General features: G+C 42.3%; 1 protein-coding gene across 2 annotated transcripts in view; it reads right to left on the bottom strand.

The window, feature by feature from the left end:
• Window positions 1-4,445: 4,445 nt before the first annotated feature.
• herc2 (HECT and RLD domain containing E3 ubiquitin protein ligase 2) overlaps window positions 4,446-25,175 on the bottom strand; it is a 46,945-nt gene continuing 26,215 nt past the window's right edge. For both annotated transcript variants that reach the window (XM_028403232.1, XM_028403233.1), the window contains exons 60-91: window positions 24,958-25,135; window positions 22,636-22,717; window positions 22,335-22,506; window positions 22,108-22,252; window positions 21,719-21,944; window positions 16,222-16,393; window positions 15,755-15,941; window positions 14,953-15,096; window positions 14,106-14,297; window positions 13,860-14,013; window positions 13,649-13,756; window positions 13,433-13,564; window positions 13,135-13,293; window positions 12,855-12,973; window positions 12,525-12,650; window positions 12,268-12,423; window positions 11,849-12,163; window positions 11,509-11,723; window positions 11,233-11,410; window positions 10,981-11,142; window positions 10,424-10,515; window positions 10,194-10,333; window positions 9,776-9,963; window positions 9,447-9,644; window positions 9,282-9,365; window positions 8,850-8,991; window positions 8,541-8,735; window positions 8,259-8,371; window positions 6,389-6,579; window positions 6,194-6,299; window positions 5,901-6,113; window positions 4,446-5,305 (exon numbers count right to left, since the gene is read on the bottom strand). In XM_028403232.1, the coding sequence (XP_028259033.1) occupies window positions 5,033-5,305; window positions 5,901-6,113; window positions 6,194-6,299; window positions 6,389-6,579; window positions 8,259-8,371; window positions 8,541-8,735; window positions 8,850-8,991; window positions 9,282-9,365; window positions 9,447-9,644; window positions 9,776-9,963; window positions 10,194-10,333; window positions 10,424-10,515; window positions 10,981-11,142; window positions 11,233-11,410; window positions 11,509-11,723; window positions 11,849-12,163; window positions 12,268-12,423; window positions 12,525-12,650; window positions 12,855-12,973; window positions 13,135-13,293; window positions 13,433-13,564; window positions 13,649-13,756; window positions 13,860-14,013; window positions 14,106-14,297; window positions 14,953-15,096; window positions 15,755-15,941; window positions 16,222-16,393; window positions 21,719-21,944; window positions 22,108-22,252; window positions 22,335-22,506; window positions 22,636-22,717; window positions 24,958-25,135 (5,257 nt within the window). In that variant the 3' untranslated portion in view covers window positions 4,446-5,032. The remainder of the gene's footprint in view (window positions 5,306-5,900; window positions 6,114-6,193; window positions 6,300-6,388; window positions 6,580-8,258; window positions 8,372-8,540; window positions 8,736-8,849; window positions 8,992-9,281; window positions 9,366-9,446; window positions 9,645-9,775; window positions 9,964-10,193; window positions 10,334-10,423; window positions 10,516-10,980; window positions 11,143-11,232; window positions 11,411-11,508; window positions 11,724-11,848; window positions 12,164-12,267; window positions 12,424-12,524; window positions 12,651-12,854; window positions 12,974-13,134; window positions 13,294-13,432; window positions 13,565-13,648; window positions 13,757-13,859; window positions 14,014-14,105; window positions 14,298-14,952; window positions 15,097-15,754; window positions 15,942-16,221; window positions 16,394-21,718; window positions 21,945-22,107; window positions 22,253-22,334; window positions 22,507-22,635; window positions 22,718-24,957; window positions 25,136-25,175) is intronic.

Here is a 25,175-nt window from a genome sequence, read left to right as displayed (position 1 = left end):
ACATAGTTTTTAAAAAAAACAGTGAGTGTGGGAAATTTGGGGATTTGGAGGACACCATTTGACACATACCTAAATCAGGGAGTGCATCTTTAATTTAATCTTTTAATACATTTGCCTTTGACCCAACACAACTGAGCTGATCAGGATTTTAACATCCTGCCATCCATGAGTAGAAACCAGTGAACCACACTAACAGGACCTAAGTAATTAGAAACTCCCACCACTGAAGCCTTTCCCCTATGAAAATTATCCATCCAGTGAACTGAACTAAATCAGCGACTAAAGTATATTCTCATGAATTCTCCTCCCCAAAATGATCTGTGTGCTTTAGTTTGCAGTCTGTGGAGTTGTGGTATCTTCCTCCTTCATTCTCAGACAATGTTTCCCATTGAGCGACTGGAGTCACCTGCTATGGACTCAAGGTTGCCTGTGACATCAGAGGATAAAAGCTACTCAGAAAAGATGTCCAGAGGGCCAGGCTGCACACTGGTCTTGTGGGCTGATGTGAGTAGAGTACGTAGAACACAGCAATCACATGGACAACACGGAGAGAGGAGAGTAAGCCAGGGGCTTTGATTAGCTAGTGTCTCTGTGAGCAGCGGGGGCCCTGATGAATGACTGAGTGTTCATACCAACAAAGTCATGTGACCCCAAGTGACCAAATGCAGCAGTCATCATGTCACTGTGCATTTGTAATGGGGAAAAGGAATGACTCTGGTGGTCAGCTAGTTACACATCTATGTCCTGGCCAATGACCAGATGTCTTTACTTTAAATATATGTATTTTTTTCTATTTTGATATTAATTGAATTTTATTATAATGTTGCTAAAATGTACAATGTCAGTCAAGATAAAGGGAAGGGAAACCTCCTAGCCTAAATGTTAAAGGTTATTAGCCAGCTGGAAATCAGCCAGTCAAATATTTGTAGTTATATGATGCACCATTATCTTATTATTCTGAGGCATGGTGCTCAGCATTGTGTCAGCGGCACTTCAGGCATGACCTACAGAGGCTTAAATAATTAAACGCAAATCTTACTTCAATGTAAATAGAACATTTACTCAAGAATTGTACTTGTGTATACATATTTGTGTTGATCTTATAAATACATTTCGATTCTTTTCCCAGAGAAATGTTTCTCCCACTGGTGCCACTGCCACTAAATACATACAAACCCCACAGAGGACAAGTCAGAGGATCACAGGGATTCATCAGCTGTTCAAGGGACAGCTTTGAGACATTTCTGCATCACACTAGAAGAAACACATATGTACAAGCTTTATAGCAGGGGTCTCAAACTCAACCTACCTGGGGGGCTGCTGGAGGTAGACTCTGGGTGAGGCTGGGTCTCACCCACAAAAAGAAGGGTTTCAAATATTCCAAAAAAAAGTACAACTGGTCCACTCTTCTCAATCTTTAATAATAACAGGTCAGAACATGAACAGTTCTTCAGAACATAGAACCTCAGAACCTCTTAGTTGATCACGTTCCAACCGCGTTGGCTAACTTGTCTACAAACACCACCAGAAGCTGTCATGTGCCTCAGCTATGGTAGCCCATAAGTGATAACACAGGGCAAGCCTCAGCAAATAAGTGTGTGTGAAAAAAATTTGCAGGCTGCACTAACACTAAACTTGTGGGGGGCCAAAAAATATACTTGAGGCCTGTGGGCCGCAAGTTTGAGAGCCCTGCTTTATAGCCATCCACCATCCTCGTCCTCAGCCATGGTGAACTAGTCAAAAGAAGAAATGTCTGACAGCCTCTGGTGAAAATCATATGATTTAGTGGACATTAATAGATCTTGTTTTTTTCCTAGGAGGATTAACCTTTGAACTTAATGTTTGTCCACCATCACACTTAGCAGACTAATGAGGATCAGTCTGCGAATGAAGGCAATTGCAGGGCTTGTGCTGTGTTAACTCTACTCCTTCTCAGTAAAATGTAGAGCAAGAGTATCATGTGCCACTAACTCAGTGACCTCTCTGGCTCAGAAGATATCTAACCAACCCTTTTGAGAGTAACAATAGTTGAAGGCCTGAGCTGTCATTGCCAATTCATCAGGTTCAGGTACATGGCTCACAGCCCAGCTCAAGCTACGACAAATAGAAAGCCATCTCATCCAGAACCTACTGGCCCCTGTGTCCATGATGCTGAAACCTTTTTGTAATTGATTGTGCTGGGTCTCCAGAGAAAAATAGTGACATTTGAATTAAATTGTGTCATCCTACTAATTTGACAGCAGCATCATTTGTCATCCTTTAGACAGTACAGTGGCCAACCATGGGCCAACAGGCCCTTGCACCCCATAGATAATACATACCAGCCCATACATGCCTGCCTGGTATTTAAATTGAAGTCTGCTGCCTGTTAAGTGTCATATATGTGGGAGCGGTTAAAGAGGGCAGGACCTGATGGAAATATTCAGCTGGATTAATATGAGCTTAACTGTATATAACATGGACCGAGCTGCAGAAAACAGATGGATGACCATCCTGATAAATCATTGACTTCACGTGTCTACTAAAGAGGAGACATGTCCCTGTTTCTGGAACCAGGACATTACATTTATGTACAATACATGATTGAGATATGCTAAACCAATCAGCTATAGTGCAGTGCAACAAGTACAGTTAGATTTAATTGTAGTACAATTAAATAGGTGGTGATTAGAGAAAAATGGGACTCCCTTTTAAGTCGGCATGCTGTAGTTGTAGTTAGTTGAAGTCACACTGGTCCCTGCTCTGTGCAGCATTGCACTTACACAGCATTTACACCAAAGAGCGCTAAAGACAGTGATAAAGTCATTTATTGCATTTAAAATATGGTGCCCACATGTTACAAAATATGTTAGAAAAACCCTACCTAATACTGTCTTACAGCTGATATTTAATGTCAAAAAATGTGTTTTAAATCCAGATGTGATACCATGAATATTATGAGTATTGGGTTTCTAGTCCCTCATTAGCGTGGTCTTTCCAAGAATCATTGATATATTGGTCTGCCACTTGTGACTGTTCCTCTCACCCCCAAACCAGCACACTCACCTGACTCTCAGTTTATGAGGCTAATGCAGTGTTATGTTTTCAGCAGGGACTCTGATAATCTCTGTATGGATTTTACATTTACATTCCTGATAAGTGGGATTTACATTACAATTAAAAAGCAGCAGTGAGCTGCAAACACAGGACCATCCTGCTCCTTTGTCTCGCTCACACAGTCAGTCACATGCTGCCCCACAGACACAGGGCCGCCTGCTCTCTGTCTGCCTAAACCTTCGCCGGACAGCATCCCTCTGCCCATGTGATCTGAATGCAGTGGGCTGAAACTTCTACTCACATGTTGAAAATCTTGAAGTAATGTTTTGTGTAATGCATTGAAACACAGAATATCACTACTGGAAACTTGATGCATAAACTGAAGGATGCTTCAGTTATCATTGTTGTTATATTACTGCAGTGTGAAATCTTATCTGCATCATTCTGTGGCATTAGGAGCACTAATCAGACATTGATATTGGGCACATTTGATAATATCTTGATGAAATCATATGCTGATTTATGAAAAAAAAAACATCTTCAGAGAGGTCTTGGAGAGTTGAGATCCAGTAAAGGACTTATTTGCACCTTGATACAAACTCAAAATCTATCCTTTGATGTTTGAGGGGTTTTTATGTACTATGAGCAATCCAAGCACTATTAACTACACATGACTGACTTCACAGGTGAGCTTAAAAAATAGCCCTGAACTCCCTTGCATGTCCTTACGATGCATAGAATTGTATTATACATTCTCCACTATCCATGATTACAACAAACACACACACATAACTGTAGTTGAATGAGATTATTCATGCTCCCTCTCCTTTTAGCCTGGACTGTAGTGTAAAGCACCTGACTCGCACCAACATAATGTACTCTGTGATTATTGCTGGAAAAAAGCACTAAGTCTTCAAAGAATGTTAATGATTTTTAAGCTAAATCAAGCCTTCATAAAATGAAGCCCCCCCCCTCCCCCCCTCTTGTGACTTCTCAGAACTATGCACAATTTTACAAGCAGAAGTGGATGACACACACTTACTAGAGCTAAAAAACAGTATGAGGAATGTGTGAGTGAGACTGTGCTGAGCTCTTAATATCCCCCTACACACACTTTTTTCCCAGCACGTGAGGGTGGTGCCTGCCCCTCGTGCCTGACCATTGCTGACAACAGCACGTCACAGAGGTATTATTAAGAGATTTCTTTAATCCCACTGAACTACAAAGTGCTAACTACTAGCACAGACTACAGACTTGGGTCTTTTTTTGCAACCCTTCTTACTGCTTGTTTTTCTACAAACCTTCTAGATGATGTTATTTTGGCACAAACTACCACCACACAATGGTGGAGAAAAAAAAAAATCATTATGCTCACTCCAGCACAGAGTAATGGAGAATTACAAAACACATCAGTTTTTTTCTGTGTATTTATTAACAGAAATGTATTAACATTAATATGCAGGAATGAGACCCTTTGTGAATACATGGCACAATCATATTATATACATTCTTTAGGGGAGACAGTGCAGAAACGTAGTGGAGGGTAAATATAGGAACCTTAAAATGACCCTTCAGAGGGCTCCGATGCAAGCCCGGTGAGAAACACTGACTTAAAGTTAAAAATGTCTTCATTATAAAGAAACATAGCTGTTACCAAGAAACAAAATTCATACTACTGTTTTGTCACACATCACTTTCTATATACAATCTAAGGACAGGTAACACAGACCAGAGGGAGTAATCCACCACATGGCTGGAGCTATTTTTTTAAACTTTGTAACTGTGATATACATACATGTCATGTAACATTACAACCACATGTGCAGCTGATCAGCCCACTTTATTTTAAAGAAACTAAATCAGAGCAAACCTGTTTGTTCCTCTCTTAAGCTTATGATGCTTTTAAAACTCATTGCATCATCCCCCCCACAGACGTTTGTGTCTACAGGATGCCTGTATGAATGTGTGCATTAATGGGTGACTTTGTGGAAACACTTCAGTGTCCAGTTAAGTAGTCCTGGGTGGAGTCAGAGGCAAAGGAATCTGCATCCTCATTATCGGAGTCCTCACTGCTGTCGTCAGCTGCGGGCTCCCCGGACAGGGCTATGCGGGCGTAGTCGTCAGTGTCGATGGACTTGCAGAAGTGAATGGCGTATTTTAGTTTTTCCTCCAGCACCTGTTTACACGAGTACCTGGGCAGCTTGAGCAGGAAGAAGCATGTGTAGGACTCTGGCAGGAAGTGGTCAGGGGGGTTGTACTTATCGAGCACCTAGACACAGAGAAAATAGCAATGCACAAGAGATTTGAGTGCTCAGGTAAAATTCTATCCACAAAATGTGATTCAGCGTTCTTTTGTCTCTTGAGAGAAACAAGGATTTTAGAGGAGGCCTAACCTTACCAACTGCTAACATGAAGTGTGCATGTATCTAAGAAGAGTAGCAAATTAAGAAAAGGAGGCTACCTTAATGTAGCAACAAAGCAACAATGGCTTATATAAGTTCAGCTCTACAGCGCTACAGCCCCAAAGGCTGTTAGTCCAAAAGGAAAAAGCTTGGAAAAGTGAGCCTTACAAAACAGGTCTACACTGGGTCCAATATTAGCTCTTGAGCTACCTGCAGGTTCATACCCTTCACCACCTGTCAGCTTCAGTATTTACCAGTGAATTTTTAAATGTTAACCTTTTCAAATTGTATTAACTAATTGAGTTATTTTCCTCTCATAACAGAAGCATATTTAAATGTTTCTGGCTCCAGGTCTGATAATGTTAAGATTCCTTTTAGAATCCAGCTGCTGGGCCATTTTAACAACAATGCTGCAAAACATTCAAAATTCCACAGAATGCATGGTTTGATTTTGATATTCACCTGCACAACAAAATCCCGTCCCCGGAAGTCAGCGATGGTGCGTGGTAGACGTGTTCGGCCCCAAACAAATCTCAGGAAGAGAGACCTCTCCGTGTTGGAGAAGGACTCCATCACTTCCCAGAACCACTGGATGAGTGGCGCTGTTGGCTCCACACCCTTATAAGTGGCCACAGACTTCAGCAGGTGGAGTGGGATGTCTGGGCTGCCACACACCTGAGGGGAGGGAAACACTGCCGGTAAAATCTGCACACAGCCAGAAGACAATGTCACAGCTTAAACCTGCTCTGCCTCACCATTGTTTCCAGCTCATAGCCAGTGAAAAGTGACAGCAGAGGAACAGGAACCACTCGTGCCATTCCCTCTCGCACTGCAGAAACTTGCTCATCAAACTCGTGGAGCCTGCAGATAAAGTGATTCATAAGCACAAATGAAACTCATGCACATGATCATACACATGTTATTTGTGTGCATTCAGGAGGTGTCCTCGCCTGTAGTTAATTGCCAGGCGAACATATTCAGCCCGGTTCTCCAGGGTGATATGCGAGTACTTAGAGCTGAGCTGGATGTCCTGGCCGCTGGCACTGGGCACTGTGAAGGGCAGGGTCATGGCCTCAAACTCCTCAGCTGTAGCCTCATTATCCCGGATGTACATCAAGCCAGGAATAAAATCTTTATCGACCTGGGAGGAGCACAGACAATAACTGCTCAGTGTGACTACATTTATTCATCTCATAACGAACTGCAGTTTACAGTTACACTTATTATTTGTGCGGGAGCATGTGTACACAGTTCCCGTGAGCTCCAGAGATCCACTTCTTAGGTCTTGTGCTGAATTCATTCCGGATCTAACCTTTCTAATATCTCAGGGCAAAACCACAAAACAAGAGCAGCTTTGTGACAGTAATGAGCCTTCACTCCACTTTTCTCCCAAAGATGGTTCAGGAGCTCATGATCAGAGCGTGAGGGCTGCATTGGACCTACTATATGAGAGAAACAAGTTAAAGTTGTGGCTCACAACTTCTCTCCCTGTGCAATAGTTAGTATAGTTTCCACAAAAATGTCCGGAGAGTTAGGCTCTACAAGAGACCAATGAGCTGATGTACTTAGGCTTAGACTTAATCTGAGGAAGAATGTATAAGAATGTGTTCTTTCTGCAGGTTATAATGCAGACCATGAGGGCTAGAAATATTACATAATATCTGCCTTTTTTTTCTTTCTTCTTGGAGGGCAGAGATGTTTCAGGTAGTTTAAAGACAATTACAGCTCCTATGAAGTTGCATGGATGTACACAATGTTTAAATGGGTCCACACACAAACATGTGTTCATCACAGGAGTGATCATTCTGCTATCAACCATGGGTAGTACCCCCCCCTCTCTCTACCAGCTTACAGGTGCATTATCGCCTCAAAGTTGTCATACGATTAAAGGGCTGTTATTAAGATTAAGAAAACCTTTATTTGTCCCACAATGGGGAAATTGCGTTATTGCAACAGCACAGATAAAGCAAAAAATAAGATAAGATAAAAACCTATAAACATTATAAAATAAACTACTAATAAAATAAGTGTACATATTAACAGGTTATCCCTACCATGTTGCTACTGGGGCTAGTAGTGCATTATCACTTAGCAATATAAAATACCTTATTCAACTAAAAAAGACTTCAGTGCTCGTTAGGAAGCAGGCTGAAGTGGTGTAACCAAGGAATTTGATCCTGAACTCTGGGTTGTGTCTCCTGCAACATGATTTTTGTTTTAGGGTTAGCTTTTTTATTAAGCTTATGCTTAACATTCAGTTTCTTTACCTGTCAATATTTGGATACATTTGTACATAAAATTAATGTTGCCATTAAAATATACCATTTCCAAAATCCCTCAAGGTAAGGTTTGTATGGGTTGAAGAAGCCAGCATGCACTTTGTCACAAAACTAAAACACGTGACAGAATCTCTGTTTTCTCCTATCACTAGTAACAAAATATGAGAACTCATCATTGAGTCTAGGACTATACTCGTCCACATGCTTGTAATAGACACCGCCTATTTAATGGTATACTGACAACCAAACAGGGTGATCTGATAGTTATTCATCACAACTCCTACTCATTTCTCTGAGGTTGTTGGATTTCAAAGCCTTAATTCCACAAATGTCCATAAACTTTAAACCTCATCGTCCCCCTACCCACACACAGACATGGCTTCTGGTCATGTGATTAAATGCAGAGAAAAGGTCTCTGACACCACTCTTCAATGACACTAACATAACAAATGCGTTTGCATAAGTGGTTCTGGCTTGAGCCCCACTGCTTGAATTGTTACTGCTATTGTTCACACTTAATGGAGCATGGCTGCATACATACCTCACTAAGGTCGGCGATAGTTAGGTTCATGCCTGCCAGCTGTTTCCATACAGGCTCTGCCAGACTGAGACTAAGAGGACTTCCAGTTCGGATTGCAATGCCTAGGAGCACTCCTGCAGACACAGCAAGACAAAGCACATTACACACACAAACAAGAACAATCATCTGTCACTGTGGTGTGGCATAATTTGTTTTTGTACAATAAAATGTTATTTTAGTCTTTGTTTTATCTAGGATTAATACTCCAGACCAGACATGAATAAGAGATTAACTGGATTATACCTAAGAAGCGGAACATGCCCATGTGAAGAGGGGACTTGGCTGCAGGGTTGAGCAGGAAACAGTCCCTGTTGGCACCGGACTCATCACGGCCATTGGGTGTGACAATAAGCAGAGGAGTCAATGCGTTCTGCAGCTCCTCACACATTTCCGCAATGGACTCACTGTAGCCTCCACCACAGTCATCCACAGACTCCCCTGATGAAAGCAAATGCATTTGAAATGGGGAATTGTGGAGATAATAAAATTTACAGTACCTTCAAAGCACATCAGAAAAACACGAGGACAGGTGGTGTAGACAAGAGCACCTACCAACAAATTTGACCTTCCACACGCGGTGAGGAAGCAGCAGGCTGTCTGGACTGAATGAACTCATTCTGGCACACATCTGACCAAATACAGACTTGGTTCCATCAGGACCTGCCAGACCTCCTTTGCTGCGGGAACGCTTTACCTGCATGACAAAGAAAGATTGATTTGGTCTGTACTTATGTACTACTTAAAGTTACATGTTGGGGTGGAGTGACAGCAGCTCAGCTTCAGACAGGAAGGAGTGTGGATCACACACCACGATAAAAATCCTCCTATAAAAGACATCACATGTAATGCTCAGGAGCCAGTCTGGAACATGGCCTCACAGTGAGAGAGGGGGAGTAAAAACAGCACAAGACTTAGAAAGAAGAACAGTGATTCAGCCACTATTACGAGCAAGAATGTGTTTAAAGTGTGTGTTTCCAACTGTACCTGTATCCTGTTTAGCTCCACCACAGGTCCATGCTGTCTGTCCCGCACCATCGTGGCTTGAACCACCTTTCTGAATGCTGCTTCCTATGCAGACAAAAACAAAACATTTTAGCTATATCTTCTGCTGTTTCTGCTGTTTTCAGTGTCAAGATCCACACTTCCTACCTTGCCCTGGGAGATAAGGATGCCCCTGAGTGTATCAAAGCCCACTGAGGGGCCGTGGCCTGTCTGACCCAGCCGACCCTCCAGGTCAAACATGGGTATGCAAGGACAGAAAAGCTCCGAGATGTGATGAAGCAGCAGGAGTCTGTTCCTCAGGGCCATGATGGGGATCTCCTGCAGGTGGTTGTACTCCATGGGAACCTGAAACACACAGACACTTAGAGATTGACTGCTGACACTGACACTTTACTGCCACCTACTGGAAGGTGTAGACAGAGAGCAAATTATCCACTTTTCTAAGAATGAAGTGGTCTCCATAGTGAGTGCTGTACCTGTGCAGGCAGTTTTCCAGCATTAGTAGGCTTGCTAGTGGACCAGGCAAGAGTGTGAGCAGAACCACAGGCAACCCTGTTGATTTTCTTGCCTTGCAGTGCAGCCACAAGCCGTGGCCTCTGGATAGCATTAGTGGTCCCATCTCCGAGTTGGCCCTCGTCATTGTCACCCCATGTGTACACTTCTCCTGAACCAAACACAACACCAAAACTTTTTGTGAAGCTGTAATCAAACCTGAATCATGTAAACTGCTGGGAATCAAGATGGTAAGAGAACGTGTACAATGAGTTTATCTGAAAGAGGCACTACATTAAAAAAAAATTATAACTATTTATAACCAATTTGGAAATATTAAAATAATTTATTTTTACAGAAAGTCACAACTTTTAAGGAATGCACTAAAATTTGTTTTAGTACCATCCTCTGTGCAGCACACACAGTGCAGAGACCCTGTAGCGATGGCAATGACTTTTTTCCCTTGTAGCCCCTGCACTTGTCTGGGTCGACGAACGTGATCATCAGAGCCATGGCCCAACCGATGGTAGTCACCTTTCCCCCTTTTAACGCACACACAACACATCAATGAGCTATTTCTTCACTGAAAGAGAAGACCATGACAGAACTCCTCTAGAGCATAGTAAACATACCATGTGTACACTGCTCCAGATTTGGTAAGAGCCACAGAAAACTGAGAGCCACACTCAACTTTAACTACTCCAAGGCCAGTGAGAGAATCAATCTGAAAACACACACAACAACACATGGTCATTTGTAAATCCTGTTCATAAACACATGAAATCTACATTTCATTCCCCTGACCAGAATGTATATATAGTACACACTGCAATCGGTTAGTTTTTCGAAATTCCTGCTGCAATCAAGTTTGGATAAATTGTAAAGGTTTACATGCTTACACCGAGATGTCATTTTTTAACAGACAATTATTTTTTCCATCACCACAATTACTACCACAATTTTTCCTAATAAAACTGGAATGGAAAATGTGTGGCATTCTGTTATATAACCAAATGTAACTTCAAAATTGTAATATTTCAACACATCCCCTTGATGCTGAAAGGATCTGCAGCATTGCTCTAAATAAATACTTTACAAATTAGAGTCCCTAAAAGATTACTGAACTCTCCCATATGGAGTAGAACCTTTGCTGATCCTTAAGCACACACGGCTTTGTAATCGGTCTTACCTTCATGGGGATCTTGCAGCCATCACTGCCTCCCCGGCCCAATTTGCCATAGTCCCCATCTCCCCAGGACCAGACCATGTCATCATCAGTTAGACACAGTGTCTGGGCATCCCCACTGCCACAGGCAACGTCAATGACCCGGTGACCCTGCAGTGCATCCACCTGGATAAACCACACAGACAGTTACTCCTTTCTTATTGAGTGCACAATATTTTGAGTCTTGTGAGAAAACTAAGTCAAGTGATCACAAACCAGCTTGGGTTTAAGCTGGTCCTCACTGTCGCCATGGCCTAGTCTTCCATAGCGACCCTTGCCCCAGGTGAAGAGCTCTCCACTGGCAGTGATGCAGGCACTGTGTGCTCCTCCAGCTGCGATATCCACCACTTCCACCCCCCTCAAGGACTCAATTACGCGAGGACGATCACAGGGACTAATGCAAGAGGCAGCAATTACTTTTTACAGTGACGTGGACTAATATTGCTAACGTGTGTGCTTTCAACTACAAACTGAAGGTGATGTGATCCTAACCTTCTGTTTCCGTGGCCAAGCTTTCCATCCTCAGCCTCTCCCCACGAGTAGACTTCTCCCTCTGAGGACAGTGCCAAACAATGCTTTCCTCCAGAATTCACAGCCACTTTCCTGATGAAGACGTGTTGAATAGATTCCAAGAGGGTTGGGGTGGACACAGACTCAGTGCCACCAATACCCAGCCTGCCCCCTGCTCCATATCCAGTTGCATACAGCTAAGGATCAAGACAGAATACATTATTTTACATTTTCCTGAAAATGAAATCCACACTGATCAATATCCTGAGAGAAAGCCAACTTTGCAGCCCACACAGGTATATAAAATAAACTGAATAAAGACCTTTCCATCAGCAGTAACAGCAAACAGAGTCTGCTCCCCTCCAATAAGCTGGACTGGCCGCAGAGTTGCAAGGGCTTCAGTGGGAGTGGGGACTTTGACTTTTGCCCCCTCTATGCCACCCAACTGCCCTCTGTGGTTGTGTCCCCAGCCGTAGATGGTGCCGCTCCCCCCAGCAGAGAGAGTCCAGTCATCTGGGCGTCTATTCATCCACTGCACAAGCTGTTCGTCATGCTCACGCTTGAACAAGTCGTGACTCTCGTGGAGTCCATTCATGCTCTCATGATCTGCCATAAGCTCCCGAATTTTCTTAGTAACCTTCAAAGGGATAACAGTGACAAAGAAAACCCGCTTGTTGTTAGGTCAAAGAGGAATGAAGAAAAGGGAAGGTTAGCAGGGATGACACTGTCCGGCAGACCTACCTCATCTAGGAAAGGTCTTGGTAGAGATGTTCTCTTATCTAGAGCTACAGCCACTCTGGAGGCTGTGCAGTAGCGGCGGAACCAGGCCCACTTATGTGTCTCTGCACAGCAGGGCAAGGTGTCAAGCTCAAGATCACAAGCAAGAGCAACCAAGACCTGGACAAAACCAAATTAAAATTTGCATCAGAGAAGTTAACAATAACAAATTATTAACTACTGGTGCCTTTATGTTGGTTAACAAAAAACTGCAAGTATACCTTGAAAAATGGACTATGAAGCAGCTGCTTGCCTCCCCTGACAATAGGATCCTCATAGTCATATTGCCTCTGCAAAGCCTCTGGAAGCCCCTTTACAAGGGCAGCAAGTGCACTTCCTGTGAAACTCTGAAAGATCACAGACTATCAGTAAATACTTTTTTTCAATTTAGTTTTTACATTTTAAAATCCAAATTCAGTCGTGTTTTCCATTTAGTAAAATAACAAACATATATGCACAACATGGATGCAATTCAGAACACCAGAATGATATAAAATGAATATTTAAATCTAGTTACTGAGGAAGTATCATTATAGTGTATGACACTGTACCATTGAGCGAGCCTCGCCTTCGCTGTCCCCCAGCAGTCTGTTTATGTTGATGGACTGACCATACTCTGTGGTCAGAAGCTTTCGCAGCCTCTGCAGAGCCCACATCCTGTGTCCAGCAGCTTTAAACAATAAAAATAGAATTCAGCTTCAAGAAAATACCAGTGATAACAGATCTAAAGTCCAGCTACAATTTTATCTTGTACACATGTACTGTATATTCTGTCTGCAATTGGACTATATTAAAGAAAGATTATGGGCAATCTAGACATTCATACTGCACCTAGAGCACTAAGCTGAGCACATGCAGCAAGGGAAGCAGCTAGACGGGGCACAATGCTCCTGTTGGATGCAAAGTTGAGCCGGAAGTCCAAGAGACACGTGACCAAGTCCATGGAGGGGCATGACAAGATACAGCGATCAGATAACAAGTCTTTGGGACCTAAAGAAGAAACACAAAAAAAGGTTGTGGTCCTAAAAGAGTATGATTTAATAGTAACTAACCTGTGACAGATTAAGTCGCATGTACACATATATGTATGTGAAGTACAGAATTGTAGTATGTATATAACTGTACTCACCAGCTACAGGCATGATGGGGTATACAGTGAAGCGCCACCCCCAGCCATTAACTGAGCCATCACTGGTAAATTTCCATTTGAGTTCATCTCCAGGGATCCTTAATTCACTGGACCAGTCTGACCACTCCCGACCTAAAACACAACTACATTAATTTTTGATTCCCCTGGCACAACTTGTCTTTATGACAATAAAGTTTAGAATCTTCTTCTCATCACCTGATCTGACAGAGACTATCCTGTTGGCTCCATCCATGATTGTTAAGGGGTCGTGGCGTCTCTCAGTTGAACACTGTCGGTCAAACTCTATCCTCAGACCTTCAGCACCTGCAGAACAAGAATTTTCACGAGCTCCACTATAATCCTGAAAGGCCCTTGTCTTTTACAAGCCTAATTTCTAACTGAAATGTGCTCTGTGTTTTCTTTATACCTGGGATCTTTACCGTGCCACTGGTTGATGTATCATCTGTGTATGGATGGCTGCTCTCCACAACAACTGGCTGGGAGGACAGGCGGCCACTCTGCGAGTCTGTGGCAACATCCTCCAATTCAGTCACACATAACTCCAGTAGCATGTCTGCAACCTGCGCACCACCACAGGAACCCATAGATGTTGAATGTTAACTCCCTAGAAATGTAATGCTTACATGCATACCTATCAATTTCATTACATTACCTGTGGATAAGCTGTTCCCATGCCAGACAGCACCGCAGACAGCACCTCTTTACCTTTTTCCCCAGAGCGACACGACACTGCCAATTTAAGCAGGTCTACCATTACTCGTGTATCATCAGGCACAAGCAGACTTGTGAACTCGTCCAGGTACTGAGGCTCTGGACCAACCACCTTACTCTGACTCTCAGAGTCCTGAAGATAAACATAGAACACAAAAAGATACAGTTGGAGACTTTATTATTAGGTATTTCCCAGGTTCTGTTTATTACAGTGATCATTTTAACTTTTCCAAATACAGTTTAAGGAAATATATATTATTTTACTGTGTGCACATGAACAAAATTATTTTCCAAATTTAAAGAGGTCAGAATTATGCTAATAGCATAAACAAACGCTATTAGCATGGGGGGTTGGTGTAGTTTTCAACAAGTTAGAGACACATCTCCTGAGGAATCCTACTCTATTTTCTTTGGAGAACCTCTCAAGCTCCTCCAGACTTGATTTTTCCTGGCATGGACCATGGTCTTTAGTGTCTCACAGATTTTCATTTTGATTTGATTCAGTCTTTGTGCAGGCCAGTCAATAATGTTTGTTATGCTCTCCTTTAGCTCTTTCCTAGTATAGATGTATACTTTGAGTAGCTTTTTCAAGATATTCAGTTAGTCTTCTTCTTTAAAGATTCCTTTCATCCTGGCAAGATTGCCAGTTCCAGATACAGTTAAGTATCCCCACAGCATTATACTGCCACAACCTTGTTTGACTGTTGGAACGATGTTCTTTAGAATATACTCCTCTGCTTTCTTTCAAGAATAGCTTGTGAGCGTAGATCACACTACGACACACTCACCTCTTTTGTCTTTGTCATTGTCTCAGCTATGATACTGGCAGCTCCAGGGTCATCGGTGACAGGGATGAAAGGACGCGAGGAGGCTCCACATGCAGAGGGAGTCACAGCTGATGATGGGGTGATGGCATCTTCTGATGAGGGAACCTGCTCACAAAATACACACATCAGTAATAGGACAAGAACAGAATGCAACAATGCCATGATATTTCTTAGACTACTTATAAGATATGCGTGTTTAAAGCAAGGCTCAGAAAGGCCTTCATAATGCTCAGTTACCCCCAGATTGCTCGCATGGTGAAAACAAAATATAGAAATGAATTATATAATGTATAATGTACATTTCTTGAAGAAAACTTGTAATTATCATTTAGTAATTTTCTTTTTCTAATGTGGAACTGATGAAGCCACTTGTGATGGGTTATGAAACAGCTTAAGAAATCTATGCTATGAGTCCAGTTGTCTTGATGTTGAACTGCTGGGTATGTCTGTAAAGTTGTATTCTACCTTTTGTCATTTGTGTAACTGCTGGAGTTTTGGATGCCCCATGCACTTGTGATATATTGCATTAAGAATCACTTGTAAGTCTCTAAGTGCAACCTCTTTTAAGACAGCCAAAAATAAAGGTCATGCTTTTGTATTAAAGACACAGTTTTTGTTTTTGGATTTGTGTCGATATAAAGACAGCACATCTTCAGAAACAAAAATAGCTGATAATAAAAAAAAAGTAATATAATGCAGGAAACGCAGACTGATGCTCTGAATTCAAAATGAAAATAACATAACTTTATATTAAGGTTCATACCTCTCCCTTCTTGTCTTGCCAGGGATTAGGGCTGATCCGTTCTTCAGCTTCAAGTGGGATAGGAGGACACTCTTCATCACTTATGCTGGATGAAGATGAGGAGTCGGACTGGGGGACAGGTGAGCTGGACGGACACTCTGCTGGCAGGATCATACTGGCTGGCATCAGAGCACCAACTACTGCTTCCCTAGGTAAAAACACAAACATATTGAATCACAACAATACTACTACTACTGGCAGTGCACACATTAAATTATTTGGAGATCATACACATTTTTCACATATGACAGGCCCCTGTCATGTACAGATGACGTTATAGTTTTAGTTGACCATTATCAAAACTCATATTTAGTCTGTCTGTTCCACTGTACTATACTCAAATTGAAAAAAGGAAATGCATTTTTTTTTCCATTCAAGTCTTCCAAGGTCATAAAAGTTAGATATTTCAAAAGCTACAGACTGCTTACCTCGCATACATGATTTGGAGGGCTGAGAGGACATGAGACAGAGCCTGTTGTTTGGCCAGGTTACCATCCAGACTGAGGAGAATCTTTGCTAGTGAGGGCCGATTAGGCTTCACACTGCTCTGTCCACTCATCTTATTGCTTGCTGTTGATGAGTCACTGTCTGACTGGACACCTGCAGCGTACAAACCAAAACTCAGACACATTCAGTCTATAACATGAAAACCCAGCTGTGACATACAGATGTTAATACAAGCACCAACAGGTAGTGACTGAGTAAAGAGCTGGCTCCTTGGCTAGGTTAAAATAAAATAAGATTCACTCCCCACTCAAAACAAAAAAAAACACATTAATAAAAAGACAAACTCAACATATCTTGACTTTTCAACACACAGTCAAACATGAAACGGTCCCAGATTTCCCACCAGAACAGAAGCAGAACTGAAGAAGCCACTCGGAGGAAAAACATGGTGAAACGTCTTTAAAAAATCCTGTCCAGTTGCCTTGTTTTAAACTCTTGGACAGAACATGACCTGGATGAGACATATTGATACTCAGTTTGGGCGAGTGGGTGAAAAACCTTTCAAACAAAGAACTGAATCAGTCAGAAAAAGAGGTGCTGGTGAAAGGTCTCAATTTTGCAGTAACACCTGAACAGACACCAGTGGCTGACCTCATTATTGCCACAGAGTCATATTGTATTGTAGACCTATTGTAAGGAGTACTAATTCAGTCACATATAATGTGGCTAAATATCTAGCAGCCATCCAGATTTATAAAGTAAACACACGCCCCTTTCTCTCGGAGCTCACCCCAAAGCCACGCCTCCAATCACATGGACATGCATTACCTGAAGACGAGATGCGGTCTGTGACTTCGGTCATCATGCACGTACCTCTCTGGTGCGCGCAGAGCAGGAAGAGAGTGACAACCAGCCAATACTCTGCGCTGTTTTATAGCTTTCACAGATGATTCAGATTCTTAGTTTTAAAGCGAAACTGCCGAACTAATTGGTGGCTATCGGATTGTAAAGAGAAGTTACACTTTAACTTTAACAAAAAGTGCATCAGAATGAAATCTCCTACTCTACCTTTAATACCAATATCTACTTTTTGATTCACACCACCCACAGACCAGCAGACATCCCAACCAGAACAGGACAAGCCTGAAAAAAATGTTGTCTGCCCGTTTGTATCAGGAGTTTCTGACAAACAGGATAAAATTGTGTGTTTGAGAGCACTATGATGACAATAAGATTTAATACAATCTAATTCTATGATTGATCATTAATTTGGGGTTGAAAAATATCTTATTTTTTGGGTTTTTTTTGATATATAAGAGGAATTTCAAGCCAGTCTCCACTGGTCGACAACACTTCACACCATGTCCACAACTCACAGGACTTTGCTGATAAAGTTAAACATATTAAAGGTAGGGTAGGAGATTTCATTCTGATGCACTTTTTGTTAAATTAGTGTAACTTCTCTTTACAATCCGATAGCAACCGATTAGTTCGGCAGTTTCTCATTAAAACTAAGAATATGAATCATCTGTGGAAGCTTCAACACTAAAAACATCAGCCAATCCTCCGGGTGGACCCTGCGCAGAGTATGGGCTGGTTGTCACTCTCTTCCTGCTCTGCGCGCACCAGAGAGGTACGTGCATGATGGCCGAAGTCACAGACCGCATCTCGTCTTCAGGTAATGCATGTCCATGTGATTGGAGGCGTGGCTTCAGGGTGAGCTCCGAGAGAAAGGGGCGTGTGTTTACTTTATAAATCTGGCTGACTCTCACTGAGTTTTCAAAATCTCCCACCCTACCTTTAAAACAGACAGAGATGACACCATGGTCTCATATGATGTAACTTCTGTTTTCGCATGCATTCCCACTACAAATGCTAGGGAACTTGTGAAAGAACAGCTGGCCTGGGCCAACACAATCACAGACAGAACTCTCTTAACCCCAGACCACACATGTGATCTGCTTAACCACTACCTACTTCAAATATAATGGCAAATTCTACAGACAAAAACGTGGCTGTGCGTGCCATGGGGTCACCTATACATGGAAGTAGTGGAGGCAAGTGCCCTAGCTTCCCAGGAAAATCTCTATCCCACCGGTTCAGATACGTGGATAACACATGGGTTAAGATCAGAAGAAGTGAAGTGGAACGCTTCACCAAACACATAAATGTAGTGGACAAAAACATCCAGTTCCCCCAGAGGTTGTCAGAGACAACAGTCTGGCTTTTCTTGACTGTCTAGTTCACACTGAACCAGACAGGTGCCTAAGCATTGGAGTTTACAGGAAACCAACACATACAGACCAATATCTACTTTTGATTCACACCACCCACAGACCAGCAGACATCCCAACCAGAACAGGACAAGCCTGAAAAAAATGTTGTCTGCCCGTTTGTATCAGGAGTTTCTGACAAACAGGATAAAATTGTGTGTGTTTGAGAGCACTATGATGACAATAAGATTTAATACAATCTAATTCTATGGTTGATCATTAATTTGGGGTTGAAAAATATCTTATTTTTTTTTGTTTAATTGATATATAAGAGGAATTTCAAGCCAGTCACACTGTGACATGTTTTGTTATTAGTTAACTCATTTTTCAGCAACATGCAGTAACAAACATCAACAACACTAACAAACATATGTTTCAGCAGATTAATTTGAAACAACTTTCAAATTATCTTGATTTACTGATATCTGTCACTGCATCAGACCCAAGAACACCTGTTCTTTTATGTTTAGTGGGTATTGCATATGCTAATTACAAACAATCGGCCACACGCATCCCATTCATGATCAAGTGAGATTTAATATTCAGATTCAGCACACCTAAGAGCAGATTTGGACCATAAGAAAAATTATTATTATTTTCATAAGAAAATCTAAGAGATTTAGCACTGGTTAAAGTTACTAATAACCTCCTCATGGCATCAGAGACTTCTGTACTTGTTCTCCCAGAGCTCAGTGCTGCCTTTGACACCGTAGATCACAGCATCTAGCTACACAGATTAGAACATGAGATTAGGATTACTAGATTATCTGATAACATTCTTTCTCTGGACGGCATTACTTTGGCCTCCAGTATGACTGTAAGGAACCTCTCCGTTTATCTCATATTAAACAGGTCTCTAAGACCGCCTTCTTTCACCTCCATAATATTGCTAAGATCAGGAGCATCCTCTCTCAGAGTGATGCTGAAAAACTTGTCCATGCTTTTTTTGTTACTTCTAGACTGGACTACTGCAACTCACTATTACCAGGATGTCTACATTACTCCATTAATAGCCTGCAGCTGATCCAGAACACAGCAGCTAGTTCTAAAAGGGATCATATAGCCTCCATTTTAGCTTCTCTTCACTGGCTCCCAATAAAATCAAGAATAAACTTTTAAATCCTTCTTCTTACTTACAAGGCTCTTAATGGACTAGCTCCATTATATCAACAAGATCTATTAGCCCCATATATTCCCAATAGAACACTCAGATCTCGCAGTGCAGGCTTACTTGTCTTTATCTATCAGGCACCGCTACTCTGGAACTAGTTGCCAATCTGGGTTTGAGGTAGACGCCACCTCCACCTTTAAGACCAGACTTAAAACCTCTGTTTAGCAAAGTCTAAACTATAGTGTGTAAGGCTGATAGGTATAGTTACAGTCACAGGTAGAATAGGCTGACTAACTCACTGCTGGGTCTTTGGTGTTAATTTGGATTTGTCTTGTTGTCAGAAGACCTGGGCAAATTGCAGTCATTAAGTCCACCATGTGGACTCTGTAAACCAGAGTATCCTAGAGACAAGTGTGAGTACATCTGTCTGACAATTAAAGCTTGGTGGAAACTAAGTCTTATAACAAGACAATGATCCAAAACACAGCAGCAAATCTACATCAGAATGGCTGAAAAACAAAAGAATAGCTGGTACCGTAGTTTGGAGACTCACAAGGCAAGCCACAGCAGAATGTTCACAAATAACTTGCCATTCTCTGAGTTTGAGCCAGGTACATTTGTTCCAACACCATTTATCAAAACCACTAGCTCTGAGCTATAAAACCAGAGCCTAGATACCCACCCAAGCGCTTTGATTGCTATCTCGGGTGACTTCAACCTGAACAAATCTCTTCCCACCTTCACTCAGTTTGTAGCCCTGTTGTATGCTAATATAGGGGATGCTTACAGCTCTACCCCTAGTACCCCCACTGGTGAGGTCAGATCACGACAACTCTCCCCGTACTATGTGCCTCTTGTAAAGGGTCTGCCCCTTACATTACTGACCTTCACCACAGAGCAGGTGAGAAGAGAGCTGCAGAGACTCCATGCAGGCAAAGCTGCAGGCCCTAATGATTTCAGGACCCTGGGGTTCACACCTAGTGCCAGCACAGCTAAGTGGAGTGCTTCACCATGTCTTCATACCCGAGCCTGAGTCTTCAGAGAGCCCAAGCGGTGTGGAAGACATCATGCCTCATTTCTGTTCCAAAGACGTGGCCCAGCGACCTAAAGGACTACAGGCCTGTGGTTCCGACTTCACACATAACGAAGACCCTGGAAAGACTCATCCTTGCACAGCTCTGGCCCATAGTCCAACCCCTTCTAGATCCCCTGCATTTCGGAGTGGAGGACGCCAACATCTATCCGTTTAACAGAGTTTACACCCTGGACAAGCCTGTAAGGACTATGAGAGTCATGTTTTTGATTTTTCAAGTGTATTTGACACGTCTGTTGGCTGTGAAGCTGACAGTGATGCAGGTTAATGCCCCATGAACTATCTGACTGGCAGGCCACAGTATGTACGCCTACAGTGCTGTATGTTAGACAGTTTGATCGGCAACACCGGGGCTCCACAGGGGACTATCCTCTCTGCCTTCCTCTACCACCTCCCCTCCACCTCCAGACACTTTCTGATAACTCTGCAGTGGTTGGAGGTATTACTGGTAGTGATGAGAGTGAATACAGGGCCATGGTGGATAACTTTGTTTTGTTTTTGACTTTGAGTAACTCCTACTCCCACGCTGGATCACAGAGTGATACAGGAAATCATTCCTGCCTGTCACAGTTAAACTACAGAACGCTGTACTGTAATGATCACACAGACATGTACACAGGTAATACATAGTTGTTCTTGTATGTTCTTGTATAATCAAGCTCTTTACCATGTGAAGGTGTAGTGGTAAATATGTTTCTTTTAGAAAACTCAGGGATTGGGATGTTTACTTTATATTTTAATTCTATGCCACCGTTTACTTCTTTATAATACTATATTAATTACCAGCTCAGGGATAAATAAAGGAATTCTGATTCTGATGCATACAGTCCCTACCACAGCACCACAAAAAACAAGAACTTTTGTGACTTCAGAATTCTAGCATATAAAAGTGCCGAAAGTAAATAAAATTAGTAAATTCTGGTGACATCAGCAGAGGTGGCACCTAATTCTTAAGATTGACTGTCCACATATACATTGTCTGGCTGGAAAAGGAATATTACCCAAATATGATGCTCCAAGGGGGTCCCTCGCTGTCTGGAAAAGAACTGGCTCATGGACCGAGGGTGTTGTCACATCCACAGTGGTCCATGCCACGCTGTGGGAGGAGCCACATGCTACTCGAGTAATCTTCTGTCCCTCAAGACCCTGAACCAGAGTGGGTTTCCTGTTAACTGTGGTGGTGCCATTTCCCTGCTGTCCATGGTCATTGTCACCCCAAGCATACACCTGAGAGAGGCACAAAACATTGATTAGTTACAAAATAGTGCATAAAATGGAATGAGGAGGAAAGGTCAGAGTTAGTCATACATTTGAAGTATAAAAGATAGACGATAAACCAACTCAGTACAGGAGGAGAAAAAAAAAACATTACACGCTGTAGATTACAAACCTGTCCTGTGTCTGTGACAGCCAGACAGTGCAATGCTCCAACAGCAACATGGACTATCTTTTTCCCTCTAAGTCCCTCCACCATCTGGGGCTTCCTCACATGGACATCAGTGCCATGGCCCAGTCGGAAGTAGTCACCCTTGCCCCTGTTGGCAATGCATGCAGTCACAGGAAAGCATAAGAGCAGATGATGAATGATTATATGATGATATTGTTACTTGATCTTACCAAGTCCATACTACTCCAGACTTAGTCAAAGCCAGGGAGAACTGAGCTCCACACTCGATTTGGCAGACACCCTGCCCGTTGAGCCGTTCTATGTTCTGGGGTATGTTGCAGCCCTCACTGCCGCCGCGACCCAGCTTCCCGAAATCCCCATCACCCCAAGAGAACACCAACCCTGACAAAACACAAATGACCAACAAGACACAAAAAAACAAGAAAAGAAAGGTAATTTTAAAGTTTTTTCACTTAAGTACGCCACAGAATAATCATCAAAACCTTGGTCTTTTGTGGGTTAACAAATTACCTTCATCAGTGAGGGCTAGAGTTTGAGCATCCCTGCTCCCACATGCCACCTGGATAACACGGTGTCCGAGAAGCACCTTCACCTAGGGGATGGATAGTCGGTCAGATACAATCAAATCCAAATTAGTTATTTTACAGCAAGTTTACAAACTTCAATCGTGCAGGAAATAAAATTACAGTTATGCTTATAGAGTTAGGTTACAGTGTTAAGTAAGTTGCTGTAAATAATATCAAAGTCAATTGAGCGAGAAGCATGGAAGGATTATCTAGGTATAGCTATATCACTAGAGGAATGGCATTTAGTACTAAGGTCCACACCTAATCAATCAACACACGATTAAGATTATTGCAGTATAAATGGCTAATGAGAACTTATATCACACCAGTTAAATTAAATAAATGCAAATGCTGAGTGACTCTGAGGAAGGAGCAGACTACAAGTTTTATCTTAGTGAGTGTGGTTGACCCTGTTGCGTGTGACACATTGTTTTAGAAGTGATTGGTTGACAGAAAAATCACTTTTAACACAAGAGTCCTTACTTAGATTTGTAGTCTTCATATTCAACTGCAAACATTATTCCCGCTCGTTCTAATCTGTAGCGTTTTATGAGTTCAGCGTTATTCATAGTTTGGAGAACGTTTCTCCTCTCTGTCGTTCCGTCATGTTCTCCCCGTTTAAAGAAGGGGAAATGTCATAATTTCTCAGAATTATGACGTATATAGAATTCTAATAGAATTAGAGTGGAACTCTTAGCGCAAAAGAATCTTTGTAAATATGGCCCCAGTAGTCACATGGTCCTAAGTATTCAGACCCCGTACACATAGCCGGCTGAAACTCGAGATCCAACATGTCCAACATGCTCCTCTACATAGAAGGAGGAGCTGTATTTTACAAATGCAAACACATAAAAAGTGCTTACACCAACAGAAATGCAAACGCCTACTCTGGCAGCCGTACTACAGAAAAGTGTTCAGATTGCCACGTTCACAAATTAAAATGTGAATACAGCGTTTTCCATAATCTCCACTTTTGCTGGAGTTTTTAGAAAGATTCGTTTTTACAAGCGAAAACTCAGTTTATGTGTGAATGAAAGGCACAAACTTCGTTTTTACAGATACCCGTGTATGTGTAAACGGGGTCTCAGGCCCTTTGCTGTGACTCTCATATATTGAACTCAGGTGCTGTCTATTTCTTCTGATCATCCTTCAGATGGTTCTACACCTTCATTTGTGTCCAGCTGTGTTTGATGATACCGATTGGACTTGATTAGGAAAGACACACACCTGTCTGTATAAGACCTTACAACTCACAGTGCCTGTTAGAGCAAATGAGGATGATGAGGTCAAAGGAACTGCCCGAAGAGCTCAGAGACAGGATTGTGACAAGGCACAGAACCATTCCTAGAGCTGGCTAGCCAAACTGAGCTATCAGGGACAAGAGCCTTGGTGAGAGAGGTAAAGAAGAACCCAAAGATCACTGTTGCTTAGCTCCAGAGATGCAGTCGGGAAATGGGAGAAAGTTGTAGAAAGTCAACCATCACTGCAGCCCTCCATCAGTCGGGGCTTTATGGCAGAGTGGCCCGATGGAAGCCTCTCCTCAGTGCAAGACACAAAAGAGCCCGCATGGAGGTGGCTAAAAAACACCTTGCAATCGAGGGAAAGATGAATCCTGGACGAAAACCTTCTCCAAAGTGCTCAGGACCTCAGACTAGGCCGGAGGTTTACCTTTCAACAAGACAATGACCCTAAGCACACAGATAAAATAACAAAGGAGTGGCTTCACAACAACTCCGTGACTCTTCTTGAATGGCCCAGCCAGAGCCCTGACTTAAACCCAATTGAGCATCTCTGTAAAGACCTAAAAATGGCTGTCCACCAACGGTTACCATCCAACCTGACAGAACTGGAGCGAATCTGGAGCAATGGCAGAAGATCCCCAAATCCAGGTGTGAAAAACTTGTTGCATCTTTCCCAAAAAGACTCATGGCTGTATTAGATCAAAGGGTGCTTCTACTAAATACTGAGCAAAGGGTCTGAATACTTAGGACCATGTGATATTTCACTTTTTCTTTCTTAATAAATCTGCAAAAATGTCAACAATTCTGTGTTTTTCTGTCAATATGGTGTGCTATGTGTACATTTAACTTAAATGATTTTAGCAAATGGCTGCAATATAACTTCCCATTCCCACTGTATATTGTTAAATTGCTGTAAGTAAAACTATTCTCACAGCTGGTCATTTCTGAGTATGTTCTCATAACCATGACCTCTCAACTTTTAGCCGCCCACTATTCCTACAAAGAAAACAAATTTTGAGACATACCAGTTTTGGCCTTAGTTGAGTTGTGTTGTCCCCATGTCCAAGGCGGCCATATTCACCCAAACCCCAGCTGTACAGCTCCCCACTGGAGGTGATTGCAGCACTGTGAGAGCTGCCACAGGCAATGTCACGGATGCGCTTAGTCTTCAGTGCCTCAATCAACCGGGGCTTGTCACAGTTCCTAAAGAACAGGTCATGCATTTAACATTTAACTGCTATCA

Source organism: Parambassis ranga, chromosome 4, assembly GCF_900634625.1.
Source record: "Parambassis ranga chromosome 4, fParRan2.1, whole genome shotgun sequence".
Taxonomy (NCBI): domain Eukaryota; kingdom Metazoa; phylum Chordata; class Actinopteri; family Ambassidae; genus Parambassis; species Parambassis ranga.
The sequence above is the reverse complement of the archived record's forward strand: the minus strand, read 5'-3'. Positions and strand labels throughout refer to the sequence as shown.